Source organism: Tamandua tetradactyla, chromosome 7 (assembly GCF_023851605.1).
Source record: "Tamandua tetradactyla isolate mTamTet1 chromosome 7, mTamTet1.pri, whole genome shotgun sequence".
Classification (NCBI taxonomy): Eukaryota; Metazoa; Chordata; class Mammalia; order Pilosa; family Myrmecophagidae; genus Tamandua; species Tamandua tetradactyla.
This window is the reverse complement of record NC_135333.1, coordinates 55502317-55522232: the sequence shown is the minus strand read 5'-3', so window position 1 is coordinate 55522232 and position 19916 is coordinate 55502317. Positions and strand designations below refer to the sequence as shown.

The 19916-nt window shown below is 35.1% G+C and overlaps 1 protein-coding gene and 1 long non-coding RNA gene across 2 annotated transcripts in view; one reads left to right on the top strand and one right to left on the bottom strand.

The window, feature by feature from the left end:
* Positions 1-19916, top strand: part of TAF3 (TATA-box binding protein associated factor 3) — a 254581-nt gene that overhangs the window by 229606 nt on the left and 5059 nt on the right. Inside the window, exon 5 of the mRNA XM_077169457.1 lies at positions 18674-18926. Within this exon, the coding sequence (XP_077025572.1) occupies positions 18674-18926 (253 nt within the window). The remainder of the gene's footprint in view (positions 1-18673; positions 18927-19916) is intronic.
* On the bottom strand, positions 5221-19809 carry LOC143691249 (uncharacterized). Its single transcript, XR_013179420.1, has 3 exons — positions 19478-19809; positions 17534-17596; positions 5221-5324 (listed from the first exon to the last, which is right to left on the bottom strand). It is a non-coding gene; the product is annotated as an uncharacterized LOC143691249 (long non-coding RNA).

The window sequence follows — 19916 nt, the reverse complement described above, 5'->3', positions numbered from 1 at the left end:
TATTTTAGAAGGTCTAACTCCAGGGAATTTGATTTTTGTAAAGAAACCTGAAAGTGCCCCAGACAACAGGATCATGGGTTGACATTTTTTAAAGTTGATTTGCTTTGAACAGATATTAATTTTGATTGTATATATAGTACACTGTGTTAAAAGGAATAGATTTGGAATGGGGAGTGTTTATTTGTGAAAAGATAAAATTACAAAAAAGTTTAAAAGGTATAGATTTGTGAAAATTGTAAATTTGAATCAGATTTTGATTTTCCTACACAGGAACATAAATGCAAATGATGATAAAGGAATCTAGAAGTGTTTAAAGTATGTAATAAAAGAGAGATATTTAAAATTATATAGAAGTTCAGGGTGTCTATTTCCAGCTAAAAAGAGTTAGAAGAGGCTTGGGGGGAGTAGAATTTGAGTAGAACCCTATAGAGTAAGTAGAAATTGAAAATAAAGAAAGAAGAAAAATAAAAGCTTATTTTTATATTGATAGACATATAAAGTCAAATAGCTAGGGCATTTCACCCTAAGAAATTTCCGTAATATTCTATTGATAAAGTTGTACATCTTTGCCTTATCTTTTTATGTTTTATGATCCTAAATTATTTTGGATAAAATTTATATTACCAGTATTTTAAAAAGTTTTTATTATAAACCTTTTTAAACATGAACAAAAGAAAGAGTAGAATAAATAAACTCTACATGTATCCACTATCTAAATAGATTTAACAGTTACAAAGATTTTGCCATGCTTGGTTATGTATTCTTTTTCATCCTTTTTTTTCCCTAAAGCATTTCAAACCACATCCTAGCAACATGTAATTTCACCTCTATATATTCAGTATGCAACTCTAAAAAGTCATTTTCCAAAAATAATAATATCATTATTATATTTTGATAATATGGGCATTTTCCTTGGTATTATATAATATCTAGTCCATATTCAGATTTCTCCAGTTTTCTCAAAACCATCATTTGACAGTTGGTTTGTTTGAATCAAGTTCCAAACTAGACATATGCTTCTTAAATACCTTTTATCTAGAGCTGTTCTTTCTACTGTGCCCTCTCACCATCCCCCTCCTTTTTTACCATGTAGTTGACTTTTTGAAGAAAACAGGTCATTTTTCCAGTAGAATATCTCACTTTTTCCATTTGTCTAATTGTCTCTTTGTAGTGTCAATTAATTTGTTTTTCTGTTCTTGTAACAGGCGTTTAGCTCAAAAGACATATATCTAAAGGCTTTATTAGACTCAAGTTCAACTTTTTTTTTTTTTGCCAAGTATATTTTTCTGCTGTATACTTCTTATTGCATTGCATCAGTAGCCACCTAATATCTGACTGTCACATTTTTAGTGACCTGCTATAAAAATTCAGTCATTCCCTTCACATTTATTAGCTGGGAATCTTTCTATAAAGAACTTTTCTTCATTAACTAGGGCTTTTGGTTACTCTGAAATACAGTGCAAACAGGAGAGATACGGTAAATTCTTAATTCTTCTTTTTACCTGCCAGGCTTCAGCGTAAGGCACTGATGCCAGAGTTACCTCCAGTGGCGATCATTAAGTTTAGTTTTGAACAGGGGCATAGTCTCTATTTTTCTCTCAACGTTAGTCTTTTTAAATGTTTAAATTGTTGCATCTTGGTCAATGAGAACTTCATGTTGTCTTCTAGATTTTGACCCAGCCCCAGTAGTCTTTGATAATTTTGTTACTTTCTGTTCTAAAATTTTTCTTGTCTATTTCCTCCCACAGAGCTGACTCAGCCATTTCTCCAAGGAGCATTTGTTCCTTTTAGCAGGGTGTAGATTTTAGGAATAGCCATCTGGTACTAGAGATGCTCACAGCTACTGGGAAGTCATTGTTTCCAGGCCTTTACAATGGACAGAACTAGGAAACATGTATTTTTGAAAAGAAAATATATTATGAGATCATACTGCTATTTTCAGTTCAGTTTTAACACCATAGGGCTATTACTTAACTTCTTTGAATTTATTCCTGCATCTCTTTCTTTTATATTAAAGTTTTGATTCTTAACAGCATTATGATAATAATTTAGTTCTGTATTCTATAAGAAACATTGAAATTAGTCTGAAATAATATCACACTTACTACTAATACTACTGCTAAATGAAGTAAATTAATTTTTTTCTAATTTATTCATTTTTAAAATAAACCCCATTATGAATGTATGATCAAAATGCCATCCTAAAATCATCTGAATTTTTTTTCTGTGTGGTTATGTCACCAATGTGATATACAGTAAGGTGTCCTCATTTTCATTTATTTTCAATATGTAGACTGTTTTCTGAATATGTAAAACATGTTCCTGATTCCAAAGTTGAAATTCTGTAATAAAGTATATTCAGAGAAGTCATGTTTCCATCCCTTTCCTTCTACATTTTACACTCTTTAACATATAGGCTTCCATTTTTGTTAGTTTCTTTTATTATTCCTATATATTTTTTTGCAAATATGAATAAATATGCATTTATTTATCGGTCAGCTGAGTAGTAAAGCAACTTTAGGATATTTTACAGATTTTGAACATTTGACAACAGAAATATAATCATTTGAGCATCTCCCTTAGAAATGAAAATTCTGTAATAGCTATATTTTCCTCTAATTACTTCATGTAATTTGTTTCATTTTCCAAATAGGTCATGCCTGCATTAAAAGATAAAATGTCTGCTACTTAAACATGTACTTGGGCTATGACAAGATAAAATATCCATTTTATGAGATGATACAGATATTCGAGAGGCAAGCCATGAGCTCAAGGACTTAAATCCATTTGCAGTTGTGTTATAATTATATGAGGACTGGAAGTTGAGCTGTGAGGATCAGGCAGAATAAGAAATAATGATTGAAGAACCAATGTAAAACTGATTCTCATAATTGTCTTTGGCTATTTGTTCCTTTTGTTCAAATGTGAAATAAGGAAATAACTGTACAGTTTGACATTTTTTATCTTGATACTCTAAAATATAATTTCTGCCAAATTCTGATTTTTTAATTTGTATACTTAAGTTAGCTAAATTGAAAACTTGGTGTATTGATTTTCTATTTCCACACAACAATTGACCCCAAAACTTAGTGGCTCAAGGCAACAAACCCTCTTTCCTAGTTTCTTGTGGGTCAGAAATTTGGGTGGTTTTGGCTCAGCTCTCCTGTCAAGCTGCTGATGAGGCTGTGGTCATCTCAGGGTTCCATCAAGGCTGGGAACCTGCTTCTGAGCTCACACACACACAGCTATGGAACAGGAAACCTTCATTCTCTTCACCTAAGACAGAGTCAGTGTCTTCATGACACAACAGCTGGCTTACCCCATTGTGAGAGCAAGGAAGAAACTGCAGCGTCTTACATGCCTGGCCTTGGCAGCCATACATGGTTACTGGCGGAATCATTGATCACCCAAGTCTGGGCTGTTTAATAGAAGAGGGGCTCCACAAGCATGAGAACACAGGGAGGCAGGGCCACTGACAGCCATCATGAAGACTGGCTGCTGCACTTAGGCTTAGTATTTCTGAAACTTTTAAAATAAAACAAAGATATAGATACAGGGTTTTATGATAACATTAGAGTGAAATCTCTGATTTGTTTTTTGTGGGGAGGGGTTATTTTAAAATAGGAGCTTGGTTAAAATTTTAAATCTGAAGAAGAAAAGTGAGTTGTGGTTTATCAAAAAATATGTCCTTTTTATTAAACAACTTCCCTGTTCAGAAACTTACGTAAAATTCTTGAAAGTGATTATAATAGTTTTTACCTGTGGCATCATTTTATTACCATTTAAAAATGGCTGTTCAGTTTTAGGGGTAAATAAGTAAGCCACTGTGAGGGAACTTATGAACTTTGTGTGCAGTTTAATAGCCAGTTATTCAGACTTTGATAATTTGGATCACTGGTTTCATAGTGTTTATACACAATGGCTAAATATTGAGGACCATTAAACTCCTTTTGCAGACATATCCAAACTGTGTTTGCCTCTAATCCTGGAGATTCTGTGTGGCTGGGGTGGGGAGAATTGACTTCTATTGACTTGTCAAGCTGTGAGTTGCATTACAGGCCAAGCAACCCATGACCCCATTCTATTTATTTCACAGGTTTGTGGTAGAGAAACAGGTAAAGAAATCCTGAAAAATCTCTCCTCCTGTTTTATGAATAACACCAATGTTTATAGCACTGTGATCAAATCCTCCAAAAGATGTAATGTTAGCAGCGTGGAACCATTTTTTGGGATGGGCTGTGGGTAGTGTTGGTTACTCTGGGAGACGTTGCTTGTTCCACAGAAAACTCGGGGAACTTACTATGCAGTTAAATAGGGAAAAAGTGATGCTTCAGGGAGAAAAATGTAGAGATGCTAAACACTGTTTAAAAGTATGAAAAAAAGAAGACTCAGCAATGAAGAAGGCCACTAAGGATTCTAAATGCTTTTTACAGTGACTGAATTAGGTTAAATGATGATAGTTTATCTCACAAGTGGTTAAAAATGTTATCATGTTGTACTGCTTATATATTTTTTCTGTAATGTTCAAAATTGAAAAAATTAAAAGGTTTTTTTAAAGTTTTAAACTTTGTACTTAGTTACCACAAAAGTAACTTAGAAGTTAAGGTTAAAATCAAAATAATTTTTGACTCTAGTAAATTTTCTCTTGAAATTCAAGAGTTGGGAAAAATAGGTCCCTGTACTACCCATATGATACCAAACTAATCTCTTGAAAACAGAGTTTTGGGATATGTTTTGTCACATTGATACGAGTATTCATTTAATGTTTTTCCTGTACTACTCTGATAATTTAAGTACTATTTATATAATTATATATGGTTTGTTTTTTTTTAAAGGGGCAGCCTAATTATACTTGAGGGGAAATATTAGGCATTTTGGAAGGATTATTGTTATTATGAGTTCTTTCCATTGAAATACCATTTCTCTAAACTGAAAAATAAGATAGGTGCAAGTAAATATTTCTGAGATTTCAGACACTGACCCATAAAATGGGTCAACAGTTTATTTCCATTTCTCCCTACCCCACACCCCTCCTCTAATTCTAAGCTATTCATGGGCACCATTAGTAGGCTTTAGAGGTAATGGAGAAATCTGAGAAAAATAGACAGAAAATCAAAAGGGATTGTAAAAGAGGCAAATAATTTTCATTATGTATCTGGTATAGCTTAAAATAATTTAAAAACATTTGCAAAAAAACAGAATAAAACCTTCATGATCTAATTGTACCTTGCATTGATGAAGAAAAGCATCCTTGGTCAGAGAATCATTGGTTAGATGAGGAATTAATCCATGTTGGCAAACATAGAAATCTAGTCGTCTTGGAGCTCATTAAGTAGTGTGGAAAGGAAGTGGGCAGGAAGGGGAGAATAGAAGAAATTGGCCCATGTTTTAAAATATTTTAAATAGATGAAAATAGTCAAAAGTAAAAATAATTATTTTACAGAAGAGCTCTCTCTAATATTAGGCATTATGCTTATTAAGTTGATGAATATTTATTAAGACACTGTTTAATACTGCAAGTAAATTCAAAGGCAAATATGATACATACCTCTTAGGCTCTTAAGAAATTTACTGCCTAGTATGGATGGTAAAGACAAATATGCAAATAAATTAGAAATCAAAGCAACCGTGGCTGTTACATTTCTTTGAAAAGAAAAGAAACCACTTAAACATCTAAAGCTTGTTCAAATTTATGGTTTTAATTATGTACAAAAATAGCATAGTTATATGCTATTCTCCTCCCTTCCCCCCTCTTGGCCTTTTTCTTATTGATCTTTAATAATTATACACTCAGTTTAGATAAACTAAAGTGTACAGCTCTTTGATTAAACTTGGGGATTTTATTTCACAAATTTAGGACTAGATATGGTCACCATTTGTCTAGCAGGCTTTATTTGCCAAGCCATCATTTTCCCCCAGTCAATTACTAATTAAAGTATAATAAACATGCAGAAAAGTATAACTATAAAATTCAATTAAGCCATTTTTAAATTCCCAGCAACATTTTACATGGGGGCCTTATGATATGTCTAACTTTTTCATGTTTTTCTTACACAAGTAATGGATGTTAATTGTAGATAAGCCAAAAGAAAAAATCACCTATAATCCTCCCATATAGAGCCAACATCTAATCGGGAAACATATCATTAATGTGTGTATGTATCATCACTTCAAATAACTGCATAGTGTTTTGTTCATTGTCATTTTTTACCAGTCTCCTATTTGGGAGAATTTTTTATTACAACCATTCTACTTTGTTTTTCTGCAGTCATAAATAATGCTAGAAACATTCTTTACCCATGTCTTTATATAACTGTCTCGTTATTTCCTCAGGAGAATTTTCCAGAAGTGAATTTGTTCAATTTTAAGGTGTTAATAATGCTTTAAAAATACTGTACCAGCTACCCCTTCCATTTCCCCCATCTTGGCATTAGGTATTGTCCATCTTTTTCTTCTTTACCCAAAACTGAAATGGCATCTTACTGTTGTTTAATGTTCATGTCTTTGATTAATGTGAATTTTTTTTCATGTCTGTTGGCTATTGGTATTTCTTTCATAATGTATTATCTGCTTGAATCTTTTGCTCGTGTTTGGTAAGAATGTTAGTTTTTTAAATGATTATTTGAAAGGACTCTTTATATAATAAGGTCTGACAGCTGAGTCGTTTAAGCCATTTACATGATCTAAATACTGATACTTTTTAGCTAAAATCCATCTTTGTACTCTTTGACTTGCTGTTGTTTCTTTTCCTTTCCTTTCTTTCCTGCTTTCAGATTCATTACTTTTTTGTCAATCCCTTTTCGTTCATACTAGTGTACAAGTATACATATACTTTGTTTCTGATCTTTGCAAGGTTACCCAAGAAATTACAACATTTTAATCGATACCTTTAAAACCTCCTTCCAGATAATAGGACATTAGAATACCATTTACTACCTCCTGAATTTAATATTTTTATTGCTATACATTTCATCTTTTTTCTGACTCTACAAGATATTAATATTGTTTTACTTAGTCAATATCTGTTTAACTGACAGATATTAACACAATAATTCTTTTTCTTTCTTCTTCATTCTTGATTGCACCTCAGACTTCATCTTGGGATCATCTTCTTCTGCCTGAGGTATTTCTTTTAGCACAGAAGTTCTCAAAGTGTGGTACATAGATCCCTGGGGTGTTCCTGAAACTTTTTCAGGAGTCTTATTTTCATAGTAATACTGAGCTATCATTTGCCTTTTTCACTGTGCTGACATTTGCACTGATGGGGTAAGAGCAATGATGGTAAACTTCTGACACTGTAGCACAAGTCAAAACAGTGGCACTAAACTGTACTAGCAGTCACTGTTTTTCTTCCTACAAGAATAAATCAATTTTACTACATCATCAAGAACATTTTTAAGTGAAACTGGTTTGCTTGTTTTACTGTGAGTACATGGCGAAAAAAAAATGCCAGTTTCACTTAAGAATGTTCTTGATGATGTAGTAAAATTAATTGATTTATTAAATCTCAACCCTTGAGTGTATGTCTTTTTAATATTTTGTGTGATGCTGTGGGAAGTATTGAAATTGGAAATACTCATAAAACATTTTTGCTCCATACTAAAATATGGTTTTCTTGAGAAAAAGCACTTGTCTGTTGAGTTGCAAGCTGAACTATCCACTTTTTCCATTGAATTTTTACTTGAAAGAGCAAATGACAGGTAAGCAGATGTTATTCAGACTTGGATATTGGCAGACATGTTCTCAAAAATGAGCAAGGTAAAGTCAGCTGGTAACATCAAAGATAATACCCAAGAATATTTGTTATCAGCTTTCATGTAAAAATTAGAATTTTGAAAAACTAGTATTTGTTACTATGAGCTGACAGCTTCTCAGAAGATATTTTTGATGAGATGGGTGATGATACCAACAAATGTGTTGTTGTTGTTGTTTTTGCTATTGTATGATGAAATGTCTAAACCCTTGGAAGATCTGCATAACTAAGTGAACCCGTATTTTTCAAATGACCAGTGCATGATGTTATAAAATGATATGTGGGTAAAATAATCTATTCAAAGTGGTAGACACGGCAACAAATTTTAATGTAATAGAATATGAAATTTATTGATACAGCTTCACGTTCCACATTGCAACTAACTTTTAAGCTAGCACTGGTTGCATTTTGGTGCAGCATAAAAAAAGAATGAGAACAATTATATTATAATATTCCTCCTTTTTCTAGTTACATATGCATCATTAAAGAGATTTTCAAAAATATGAAACAATGTCAGTCTTCTAAAAAAAAATGTCTTGGAAAATGTGGTTAATTTTCATTAAAAATCTGTTGTGTTAACATACAATGGATTCTTACTTAAAAGTGAATTAATTATTTATTCCTGTTTTAATTTTTAGTATGACAACTGTTGGTAGACATAATGCACATAAGCAAAAGCCCTTTGGGTTTCTTAATATTGTTTAAGAATCCAATAAAGATCCTACAAACAAAAAGTTTTTGAATTGCTGCCTTAGAATTTCTTTCAGTCAGTACCTTCTGGTGGCAACCCCTCAGCTTTTACTTGCCCAATTATGTCTTTATTTCATCCTCATTCTTTTTTTTTTTTTTATTAATTAAAAGAAGAATTAACAAAACAATTAGAAATCATTCCATTCTACATGTACAATCAGTAATTCTTAATAACATCACATAGTTGCATATTCATCATTTCTTAGTACATTTGCATCGATTTAGAAAAAGAAATAAAAAGACAACAGAATAAGAATTAAAACAATAATAGAAAGAAAAAAAAAAACAAAAAACAAAAAACCTATACCTCACATGCAACTTCATTCAGTGTTTTAACATAATTGCATTACAATTGGGTAGTATTGTGCTGTCCATTTCTGAGTTTTTGTATCCAGTCCCGTTGTACAGTCTGTATCCATTCAGCTCCAATTACCCCTTCTCTTTTTTTTTTTTTTTTTGTTAATTAATGGAAAAAAAGAAATTAACCCAACATTTAGAAATCATACCATTCTACATATGCAATCAGTAATTCTTAACATCATCACATAGATGCATGATCATCATTTCTTAGTACATTTGCATCGTTTTAGAAGAACTAGCAACATAACCGAAAAAGATATAGAATGTTGATATAGAGAAAAAAATAAAAGTAATAATAGTAAAATCAAAACAAAACAAAAACCTATAGCTCAGATGCAGCTTCATTCAGTGTTTTAACATGATTACTTTACAATTACGTATTATTGTGCTGTCCATTTTTGAGTTTTTGTATCTAGTCCTGTTACACCGTCTGTATCCCTTCAACTCCAATTGGCCATTATCTTACCCTGTTTCTACCTCCTGCTGGACTCTGTTACCAATGACATATTCCAAATTTATTCTCGAATGTCTGTTCACATCAGTGGGACCATACGGTATTTGTCCTTTAGTTTTTGGCTAGACTCACTCAGCATAATGTTCTCTAGGTCCATCCACGTTATTACATGCTTCATAAGTTTATCCTGTCTGAAAGCTGCATAGTATTCCATCCTATGTATATACCACAGTTTGTTTAGCCACTCTTCTGTTGATGGAGATTTCGGCTGTTTCCATCTCTTTGCAATTGTAAATAACACTGCTATAAACATTGGTGTGCAAATGTCCGTTTGTGTCTTTGCCCTTAAGTCCTTTGAGTAGATTCCCAGCAATGGTATTGCTGGGTCGTATGGCAATTCTATATTCAGCTTTTTGAGGAACCGCCAAACTGCCTTCCACAGTGGTTGCACCCTTTGACATTCCCACCAACAGTGGATAAGTGTGCCTCTTTCTCCGCATCCTCTCCAGCACTTGTCATTTTCTGTTTTGTTGATAATGGCCATTCTGGTGGGTGTGAGATGATATCTCATTGTGGTTTTGATTTGCATTTCTAATGGCCAGGGACATTGAGCATCTCTTCATGTGCCTTTTGGCCATTTGTATTTCCTCTTCTGATAGGTGTCTGTTCAAGTCTTTTTCCCATTTTGTAATTGGGTTGGCTGCCTTTTTGTTGTTGAGATGAACAATCTCTTGATAAATTCTGGATACTAGACCTTTATCTGATATGTCATTTCCAAATATTGTCTCCCATTGTGTAGGCTGTCTTTCTACTTTCTTGATGAAGTTCTTTGATGCACAAAAGTGTTTAATTTTGAGGAGCTCCCATTTATTTATTTCCTTCTTCAGTGTTCTTGCTTTAGGTTTAAGGTCCATAAAACCACCTCCAGTAGTAAGATCCATAAGATATCTCCCTACATTTTCCTCTAACTGTTTTATGGTCTTAGACCTAATGTTTAGATCTTTGATCCATTTTGAGTTAACTTTTGTATAGGGTGTGAGAGATGGGTCTTCTTTCATTCTTTTGCATATGGATATCCAGTTCTCTAGGCACCATTTATTGAAGAGACTGTTCTGTCCCAGGTGAGTTGGCTTGACTGCCTTATCAAAGATCAAATGTCCATAGATGAGAGGGTCTATATCTGAGCACTCTATTCGATTCCATTGGTCGATATATCTATCTTTATGCCAATACCATGCTGTTTTGACCACTGTGGCTTCAGAATATGCCTTAAAGTCAGGCAGCGCGAGACCTCCAGCTTCGTTTTTTTTCCTCAAGATACTTTTACCAATTCGGGGCACCCTGCCCTTCCAGATAAATTTGCTTATTGGTTTTTCTATTTCTGAAAAATAAGTTGTTGGGATTTTGATTGGTATTGCATTGAATCTGTAAATCAATTTAGGTAGGATTGACATCTTAACTATACTTAGTCTTCCAATCCATGAACACGGTATGCCCTTCCATCTATTTAGGTCTTCTGTGATTTCTTTTAACAGTTTTTTGTAGTTTTCTTTATATAGGTTTTTTGTCTCTTTAGTTAAACTTATTCCTAGGTATTTTATTCTTTTAGTTCCAATTGTAAATGGGATTCGTTTCTTGATTTCCCCCTCAGCTTTTTCATTACTAGTGTATAGAAATGCTACAGATTTTTGAATGTTGATCTTGTAACCTGCTACTTTGCTGTACTCATTTATTAGCTCTAGTAGTTTTGTTGTGGGTTTTTCTGGGTTTTCGACCTATAGTATCATATCGTCTGCAAACAGTGATAGTTTTACTTCTTCCTTTCCAATTTTGATGCCTTGTATTTCTTTTTCTTGTCTAATTGCTCTGGCTAGAACCTCCAACACAGTGTTGAATAATAGTGGTGATAGTGGACATCCTTGTCTTGTTCCTGATCTTAGGGGGAAAGTTTTCAATTTTTCCCCATTGAGGATGATATTAGCTGTGGGTTTTTCATATATTCCCTCTATCATTTTAAGGAAGTTCCCTTGTATTCCTATCTTTTGAAGTGTTTTCAACAGGAAAGGATGTTGAATCTTGTCAAATGCCTTCTCTGCATCAATTGAGATGATCATGTGATTTTTCTGCTTTGATTTGTTGATATGGTGTATTACATTAATTGATTTTCTTATGTTGAACCATCCTTGCATACCTGGGATGAATCCTACTTGGTCATGATGTATAATTCTTTTAATGTGTTATTGGATACGATTTGCTAGAATTTTGTTGAGGATTTTTGCATCTATATTCATTAGAGAGATTGGTCTGTAGTTTTCTTTTTTTGTAATATCTTTGCCTGGTTTTGGTATGAGGGTGATGTTGGCTTCATAGAATGAATTAGGTAGTTTTCCCTCCACTTCGATTTTTTTGAAGAGTTTGAGGAGAATTGGTACTAATTCTTTCTGGAACGTTTGGTAGAATTCACATGTGAAGCCATCTGGTCCTCGACTTTTCTTTTTAGGAAGCTTTTGAATGACTAATTCAATTTCTTTACTTGTGATTGGTTTGTTGAGGTCATCTATGTCTTCTTGAGTCAAAGTTGGTTGTTCATGTCTTTCCAGGAACCCGTCCATTTCATCTAAATTGTTGTATTTATTAGCGTAAAGTTGTTCATAGTATCCTGTTATTACCTCCTTTATTTCTGTGAGGTCAGTGGTTATGTCTCCTCTTCCATTTCTGATCTTATTTATTTGCATCCTCTCTCTTCTTCTTTTTGTCAATCTTGATAAGGGCCCATCAATCTTATTGATTTTCTCATAGAACCAACTTCTGGTCTTATTGATTTTCTCTATTGTTTTCATGTTTTCAATTTCTTTTATTTCTGCTCTGATCTTTGTTATTTCTTTCCTTTTGCTTGCTTTGGGATTAGTTTGCTGTTCTTTCTCCAGTTCTTCCAAGTGAACAGTTAATTCCTGCATTTTTGCCTTTTCTTCTTTTGTGATATAGGCATTTAGGGCAATAAATTTCCCTCTTAGCACTGCCTTTGCTGCATCCCATAAGTTTTGATATGTTGTGTTTTCATTTTCATTTGCCTCGAGGTATTTACTAATTTCTCTTGCAATTTGTTCTTTGACCCACTCGTTGTTTAAGAGTGTGTTGTTGAGCCTCCACGTATTTGTGAATTTTCTGGCATTCCGCCTATTATTGATTTCCAACTTCATTCCTTTATGATCCGAGAAAGTGTTGTGTATGATTTCAATCTTTTTAAATTTGTTAAGACTTGCTTTGTGACCCAGCATATGGTCTATCTTTGAGAATGATCCATGAGCACTTGAGAAAAAGGTGTATCCTGCTGTTGTGGGATGTAATGTCCTATAAATGTCTGTTAAGTCTAGCTCCTTTATAGTAATATTCAGATTCTCTATTTCTTTACTGATCCTCTGTCTAGATGTTCTGCCCATTGATGAGAGTGGGGAATTGAAGTCTCCAACTATTATGGTATTTGTGTCTATTTCTCTTTTCAGTGTTTGCAGTGTATTCCTCACGCATTTTGGGGCATTCTGGTTCGGTGCGTAAATATTTATGATTGTTATGTCTTCTTGTTTAATTGTTCCTTTTATTAGTAGATAGTGTCCTTCTTTGTCTCTTTTAACTGTTTTACATTTGAAGTCTAACTTGTTGGATATTAATATAGCCACTCCTGCTATTTTCTGGTTGTTATTTGCATGAAATATCTTTTCCCAACCTTTCACTTTCAACCTATGTTTATCTTTGGGTCTAAGATGTGTTTCCTGTAGACAGCATATAGAAGGATCCTGTTTTTTAATCCATTCTGCCAGTCTATGTCTTTTGATTGGGGAATTCAGTCCATTAACATTTAGTGTTATTACTGTTTGGATAATATTTTCCCCTACCATTTTGCCTTTTGTATTATATATATCATATCTGACTTTCCTTCTTTCTACACTCTTCTCCATACCTCTCTCTTCTGTCTTTTCGGTTCTGACTCTAGTGCTCCCTTTAGTATTTCTTGCAGAGCTGGTCTCTTGGTCACAAATTCTCTCAGTGACTTTTTGTCTGAGAATGTTTTAATTTCTCCCTCATTTTTGAAGGACCATTTTGCTGGATATAGGAGTCTTGGTTGGCAGTTTTTCTCTTTTAGTAATTTAAATATATCATCCCACTGTCTTCTAGCCTCCATGGTTTCTGCTGAGAAATCTACACATAGTCTTATTGGGTTTCCCTTGTATGTGATGGATTGTTTTTCTCTTGCTGCTTTCAAGATCCTCTCTTTCTCTTTGACCTCTGACATTCTAACTAGTAAGTGTCTTGGAGAACGCCTATTTGGGTCTAATCTCTTTGGGGTGCGCTGCACTTCTTGGATCTGTAATTTTAGGTCTTTCATAAGAGTTGGGAAATTTTCAGTGAAAATTTCTTCCATTAGTTTTTCTCCTCCTTTTCCCTTCTCTTCTCCTTCTGGGACACCCACAACACGTATATTTGTGTGGTTCATATTGTCCTTGAGTTCCCTGATACCCTGTTCAAATTTTTCCATTCTTTTCCCGATAGTTTCTGTTTGTTTTTGGAATTCAGATGTTCCATCCTCCAAATCACTAATTCTATCTTCTGTCTCTTTGAATCTATCATTGTAGGTATCCATTGTTTTTTCCATCTTTTCTACTTTGTCCTTCACTTCCATAAGTTCTGTGATTTGTTTTTTCAGTTTTTCTATTTCTTCTTTATGTTCAGCCCATGTCTTCTTCATGTCCTCCCTCAATTTATCAATTTCATTTTTGTAGAGGTTTTCCGTTTCTGTTCGTATATTTGGCATTAGTTGTCTCAGCTCCTGTATCTCATTTGAACTATTGGTTTGTTCCTTTGACTGGGCCATATTTTCAATTATTTGAGCGTGATCCGTTATCTTCTGTTGGCGTCTGCGCATTTAGACAGATTTCCCTGGGTATTGGATCCAAAAGTTTGGAAGATTTTTCTGTGAAATCTCTGGGTTCTGTTTTTCTTATCCTGCCCAGTAGGTGGCGCTCGTGGCACACGTTTGTCTGCGGGTCCCCCCAGTAAAAGTGCTGTGGAACCTTTAACTTTGGAAAACTCTCGCCGTCCGGGAGGTTCGCTAGCCGAAGCGGCTTGAGCCGGCCCAGGGTCCGAACGCGGGGAGGGTTGCTGGCCGCCGCAGCCCGGGAAAACGCCCGTCCGAATTTCCTAGTCGGCCCAGGGCGACAAGCGTGGCGGGAGGGCGCCAGCGGCAGCGGCCCGCCCGGAAGAGTGCACGTTCCCGGGGAGTCACGGGTTTGGAAGGGGCCTCCCCCACCCGTCACCGTTCTCCGCGGCCTGGGGATTTCCGATCCAATTCTCTCAGTTGGTCCGGGGCGCCAGCCGCAGCGGTTTCAGGGGACCGCCTCTCCAATTCTCCCAGCTGGCCAGTAAGGGGGAAGGGAGTGACTCCAGCCACTTGCCACCCCGCCCGGTGAAGCCCGCGTGCCTCGGCAATCTCACCCGAGTGGCTTCTCTCAGCCAGCCAGCCGTTCCAGGATGGGGTACGCTGTCTTTTTTATCTCTGTTGTGGCTTTGGGAGCTGTTCTATGTCGTTTCTACTCCCCTAGTAGCTGTCCTGGAGAAGAAACTAAGATCTGCGCGTCTTACTAAGCCGCCATCTTCCCTCTTTATGAGCTAGAATTTCTTAATCTCATCCTCATTCTTGAAAGATGTTTTCAAAGACAAATTTTATTTTTATTCGGTACTATAAAGTTACTATTCCACTCTCTTCTAGGTTTCATCTTTGCTGTTGAGAAGTCAGCTGTCATACATTTTTTCCTTGAAAGTAATGTTTTTTCTTCACTTTGGCTTGTTATCAGATTTTTTTCTTTGTCTGTGATGTTTTATATTTTCACTTTAATATGACTAAATATAGATTTCTTTTTATTTATTTTCTCTAGGATTTGTTGGGCTTCTTTATTCTGGATTAGTTTCTTTCATCAGTTCTAAAGAAGTCTCAAATATGCTTTATTAACATTTGCTCTGCCCCATTCTTCCTTTCATTCCCTTCTAGAAATCCCTTCTAGAATAGTATTAATAAGAATTTATTATTATAGCCTCTTTGCCTGTCCAAGCTGTAGGCTAGATAATTTATTCTGTCTACCATCCAATTTACATTTCCCTCTTCAGTTGTTTCTAATCTGCTATTATCTTATCCACTGAGTTTTTAATTTCATTTTCTGTATTCTTTAGTTCTAATAGGTCTGTTTGTTCTTTCCAAATATGGTAGGTAGGGTCACTCTTTATAGCTTCCTTTTATCTGCAGATATTTTCAAGCTTGTCTTTTTTTTTTTTCCTAACATTGTAAACAGTTGTTCATAGTGTGGTTATTTTAGTACCAAGGTCTTTTGGTGGGGGGAGCTCCTTATACTGACTGTTATTTTTTCTGTTTTTTTTTTCTTGTTGTTGTTTCTGGTTCTCTACTTTGCCTCCTTATATGCTTGATTTTTTTTTTTTATTGTATAGCGTTTTTTCTTAAAATTGTGTTAATAATATGAGGCCAAGATTTTACATTTCTTCCTTTCAGGAGAATTTGACTGTGTGCCTAGAAGCACCCAGTTAATTTATGAGAATCTCATTCATCCTTATGCCATGGGTATAGTCCTTTAGAAATCCCAGGTTAATGTGGAAAGGGAGTCCTATTAGGATTTTCATTTTGGGAAGGTCCTGAGCTTTGATATTTGTCGCCTTTATCAAAACCAAAGATCAGATTTGCCCTAAGCACAAAAGCAAAAACATGTATTCTACTTATCTCTCTGGGTTCCTGCCTTTCCTTCAATTTTGGTTCCACCCTCCCATGTGTCAAACCATTTTGAAAAACTACTTCTAAAAATGCCATGTTTCAAAATTTTAGTCTAACCATAAAAATAGGGAATGCTTGCCATCGTAAAGACTTTGAACTCCTATGTTGTAAGTAAGGCAAACTTCATTCAGTAAGCATTGAGAGGCAGTATTGTGTAGTGGTTTAGAATCACGGTTGTGGAATCAAACTGTGTGGGTTTAAATCCTGGGTCTGACCACATGTGAATTTGTGCAGGGGGTACTTAATTTTTCTCTGCCTTCGTTTCTTCATCTATAAAATCTGCATAAAAACAGAGCTTCCCTTATTTGGTTATTATGAAGACCAAATGAAAGAAGGCAAGTAAACATTTCAGTCAGACATCTAGAAAGTGTTCAGTATATATTCAGTATCTCCTGTACAAACTGACCTCTGCTCAGTTCTTCAGGTCTTTGGTATTTTCAAGTTGGGAAGGTAATCATACTTGCATGAGCAAGTAGGGAGCAAGTAGAAAACATTAATTAAGCTATTTTTGCTACATAATGGTAAAATTTTGAAAATAATTTAGTGTTTTATAAATTTCTGACCACAATAGGTAGAATTAATGCTTTTTAATGAAGGTCATTTCTAAACTAGGACTTTAAGAAAGTGGAAATATACAGGCTGGCAGTGATGATGACAGGAGTTTATCATGAGCAACAGCCATGAATGTAGGGTTAGTGCCAATACTTTAAATTTGTACATAAGTTTTGAAATGGTTCCTTATATTCATATTCTCATTATAGCCCTATGAGGTAGCTTTATTTTCTACTTTCTTGACCAGAAAAATGAGGCCTGGGAAATTAAGCATGGGAAGAGTAAAAAGAGAGGAGTTGTTTCGGTCATTATAGAGTAAAGTGAAGATCTACGTACATACGCAATGATCCAGCAATTTTGTTTCTAGAAATATATCCTAGAGGAAATTCTGGAACATGTTTACACATTTAATGTATGAATTCATTGCAGTGCCCTTAACAACAGTGAAAAAACAAAAATAAATTAACGGTACCTTAGTGGGACAAAGGAATAAAAACTGGCTTATTTATACCAGGAATACTATATAGCAATTAAAATAAATAATATAGAATTATATCTATTAACATGGATAAATCAAAAGACATGAAACTAAGTAGTATAAGCCATTTGCAAAGGTTAAAATATAGGGTGTTGTTTATAATACAAGTTAAAACACATGAATTAATAGTATAGCATATACTGTTTATGGATATCTACAAAGACAGAACAAGTATAAGGAATGGAAATACAAAAATATAGCGACAAGCTTTAGAGCAATGGTTATTTGAGGGGAAGGAGGGAGATCTGATGCAAATATATCAAAGGAACAACATCTATGTATCTCTGATGGTACCTCGGTATCCATTGTATTGTTTTCTATATGCATACAGTGTTTTCTTTTTTTCAAATGCAGAACCTTTAAAAAAGAGAAGGAAAGAAACAAAAAAGAGCTTTGGAATCAAATAGACCTTGATTCAAATCCTGGCACTACTACTTCTAACTTTGTTAATGACTTACCCAGGGTCACATAGCTTGTCTGTGTGGCAGATCTAGGATTTGAACTCAGATAGCCTGATTTCTTCCCCTGCTTAAGAGTTACTCTAATGAAGTTTTGATGAAGAAACAGACCATCAAGTTGGTAAGGTCACTAGGAAAGTACTGTTTTACTCCTTAGGGAACCAGACTTCACTCCTGACCTACTCCACATACTTCTACAGACCTTCTGAGAATCTTAGATCTTTAATGCCTAGCAATCAAGCCAAACCCAGAAGCAAATTTTTAATTTTCAGTTGCATTGTGAGTATAAAATATAAGAAACATTAGAATCGAGAAAAAAAGATCAATTTTAACTTTTTTTTTAAGTTACTGTATTGAGTACTTTAAGATAGGTTAAATTGTGGTCATTAACAACCCCAGAATCTCAGTGGCTATTCACAGGAAATGCTTATTTCTCGCTCACATTTCATGTCTGCCATGGCCCTGCTCCACACTGTCTTCACACTGGAACTTGAGCTGAAGGAGCAGCCCCTTCTGCCTAGGACATTAGAGGACTCAAAACAGAGAGAAAAGAGAAGAAGCTCGATATCACAGTGGCTCTCTACTCAGAAGTGGCAAATTCAGCTTCCATTCACATGTCATTGGCCAAAGAAGTTACGTGGCCAAATCTGAAATCAGCAGGGAGGGATGTATAAGCCTGCCACAGCAGGGATAGTTAAAAGAATCTACCACAGTTATTCTAAGATCAGATCCATTTCTGTGAACAACTCATGGGCATCAGTTGCTAAAAAAAAACATTCTAAATATCTGGTATTAAGGAAAGTAAGAAATTAGGCTGAATGAGTTGAAAGGTTAATTGATGAAGGGCCTTGAATTCCAAGTTCCTTAGCTATCTCTAGACTCTTAAAAAAGTAGGAGAAAAAATAATGTTTTTAAAGATTCTGTTTGATTAAATTAGCCTATTTTTAACTTCTGCTTTTCTCTCTTTTGTTGACAGTGTCATCAGCAAAGTCGTTCCAGCCCCAGAGGCTAAGCCAGCTTCTTCTTTGAACAGACCTAAAACCCCACCCCCTACCCCCACCCCAGTCCCTGCCCCTCTGCACCTGCCCCCTGCCCAGCCCTTGCCGCTCCTGGCCCCATCCACTGCCTCACCTGCCCTCCTCCCTTCGCCTTCCCCAGCCCTCTCGGCAGCAGGGAGTTCCAAGGCCCCAGTCCGCAGCGTGGTGACCGAGACAGTCAGCACTTACGTGGTGCGTTACATTGTATTTGTGTGGTACTTAAGAAGAAGCTACTTACGAGTATTTTTTATCAGGATGGTATTCTCAATTACAAAGTGTCATATGGATCATTATAGAATTTCAGAGGCAATTCTTTATACTTGGAAAGGTATTTTCATTGCAATTTCAAGCTTTTGATGAAAAAGTGTCATCACAATGATCAGCTATTCAGTTTCTATAAACAATGTCAGAACATTTTTGTTTCAAATTGTTTTGAAATATATATATAATATATATACATGTATACAGCAATATCAGTATACAAATATAGAGATAGTGACATTTAAATCCTACATTGAATTTCTTGATCCAGCAGTTTAAATTTTTTTATATAGTTTACCTAATACACAGCTCTTATGGGCCAGCTAATGTTTTTGAGTCATCTTCAAAGGTAACAGCACTAATTATAGTATTTCACTGGCTAAGATCCAAAATATGCCAGTGCTTGCATATTAAATGAAAATGAACTTTTGGACATAAAACTTCTGGAATAGCCAAACATGTCTTCAGATTGTAATACTCACAGTGCCTGGTAGGTTCCCATTGCTCAGGGACTGTTTGGGGAGGTTCCCCACACTTAAACCCAGCGAAGACAACCAATCAGGGTTCAGCCTCATGCAGCTTGTTCTTGTTCAAACACTGCATTCAACCTGGTAAAGAAGTTATGTGTATAATATGCTCTTTGGACACCGTAGAGTGACACACAAACACAACAAAATGTTTCAGGCACATAAAGGCCTCAGTATGCTGACATTGCCATGACTGCCAAACGTGGGCGATGATGTGTGCCTGATGACAGTGCTGATCTTTGTGACAAGGTATCTTACTGCAAAGTGGCCGGATGGGGCTCATGATATTTGCTGTTATAAACTAAGCAAATATCTCTAAAGGTTTTGATAGGAAATTTCAACGAATCATTGAATATTTGAGAGATTGTAATGATAGAAAGTGTAAGAGATTCTT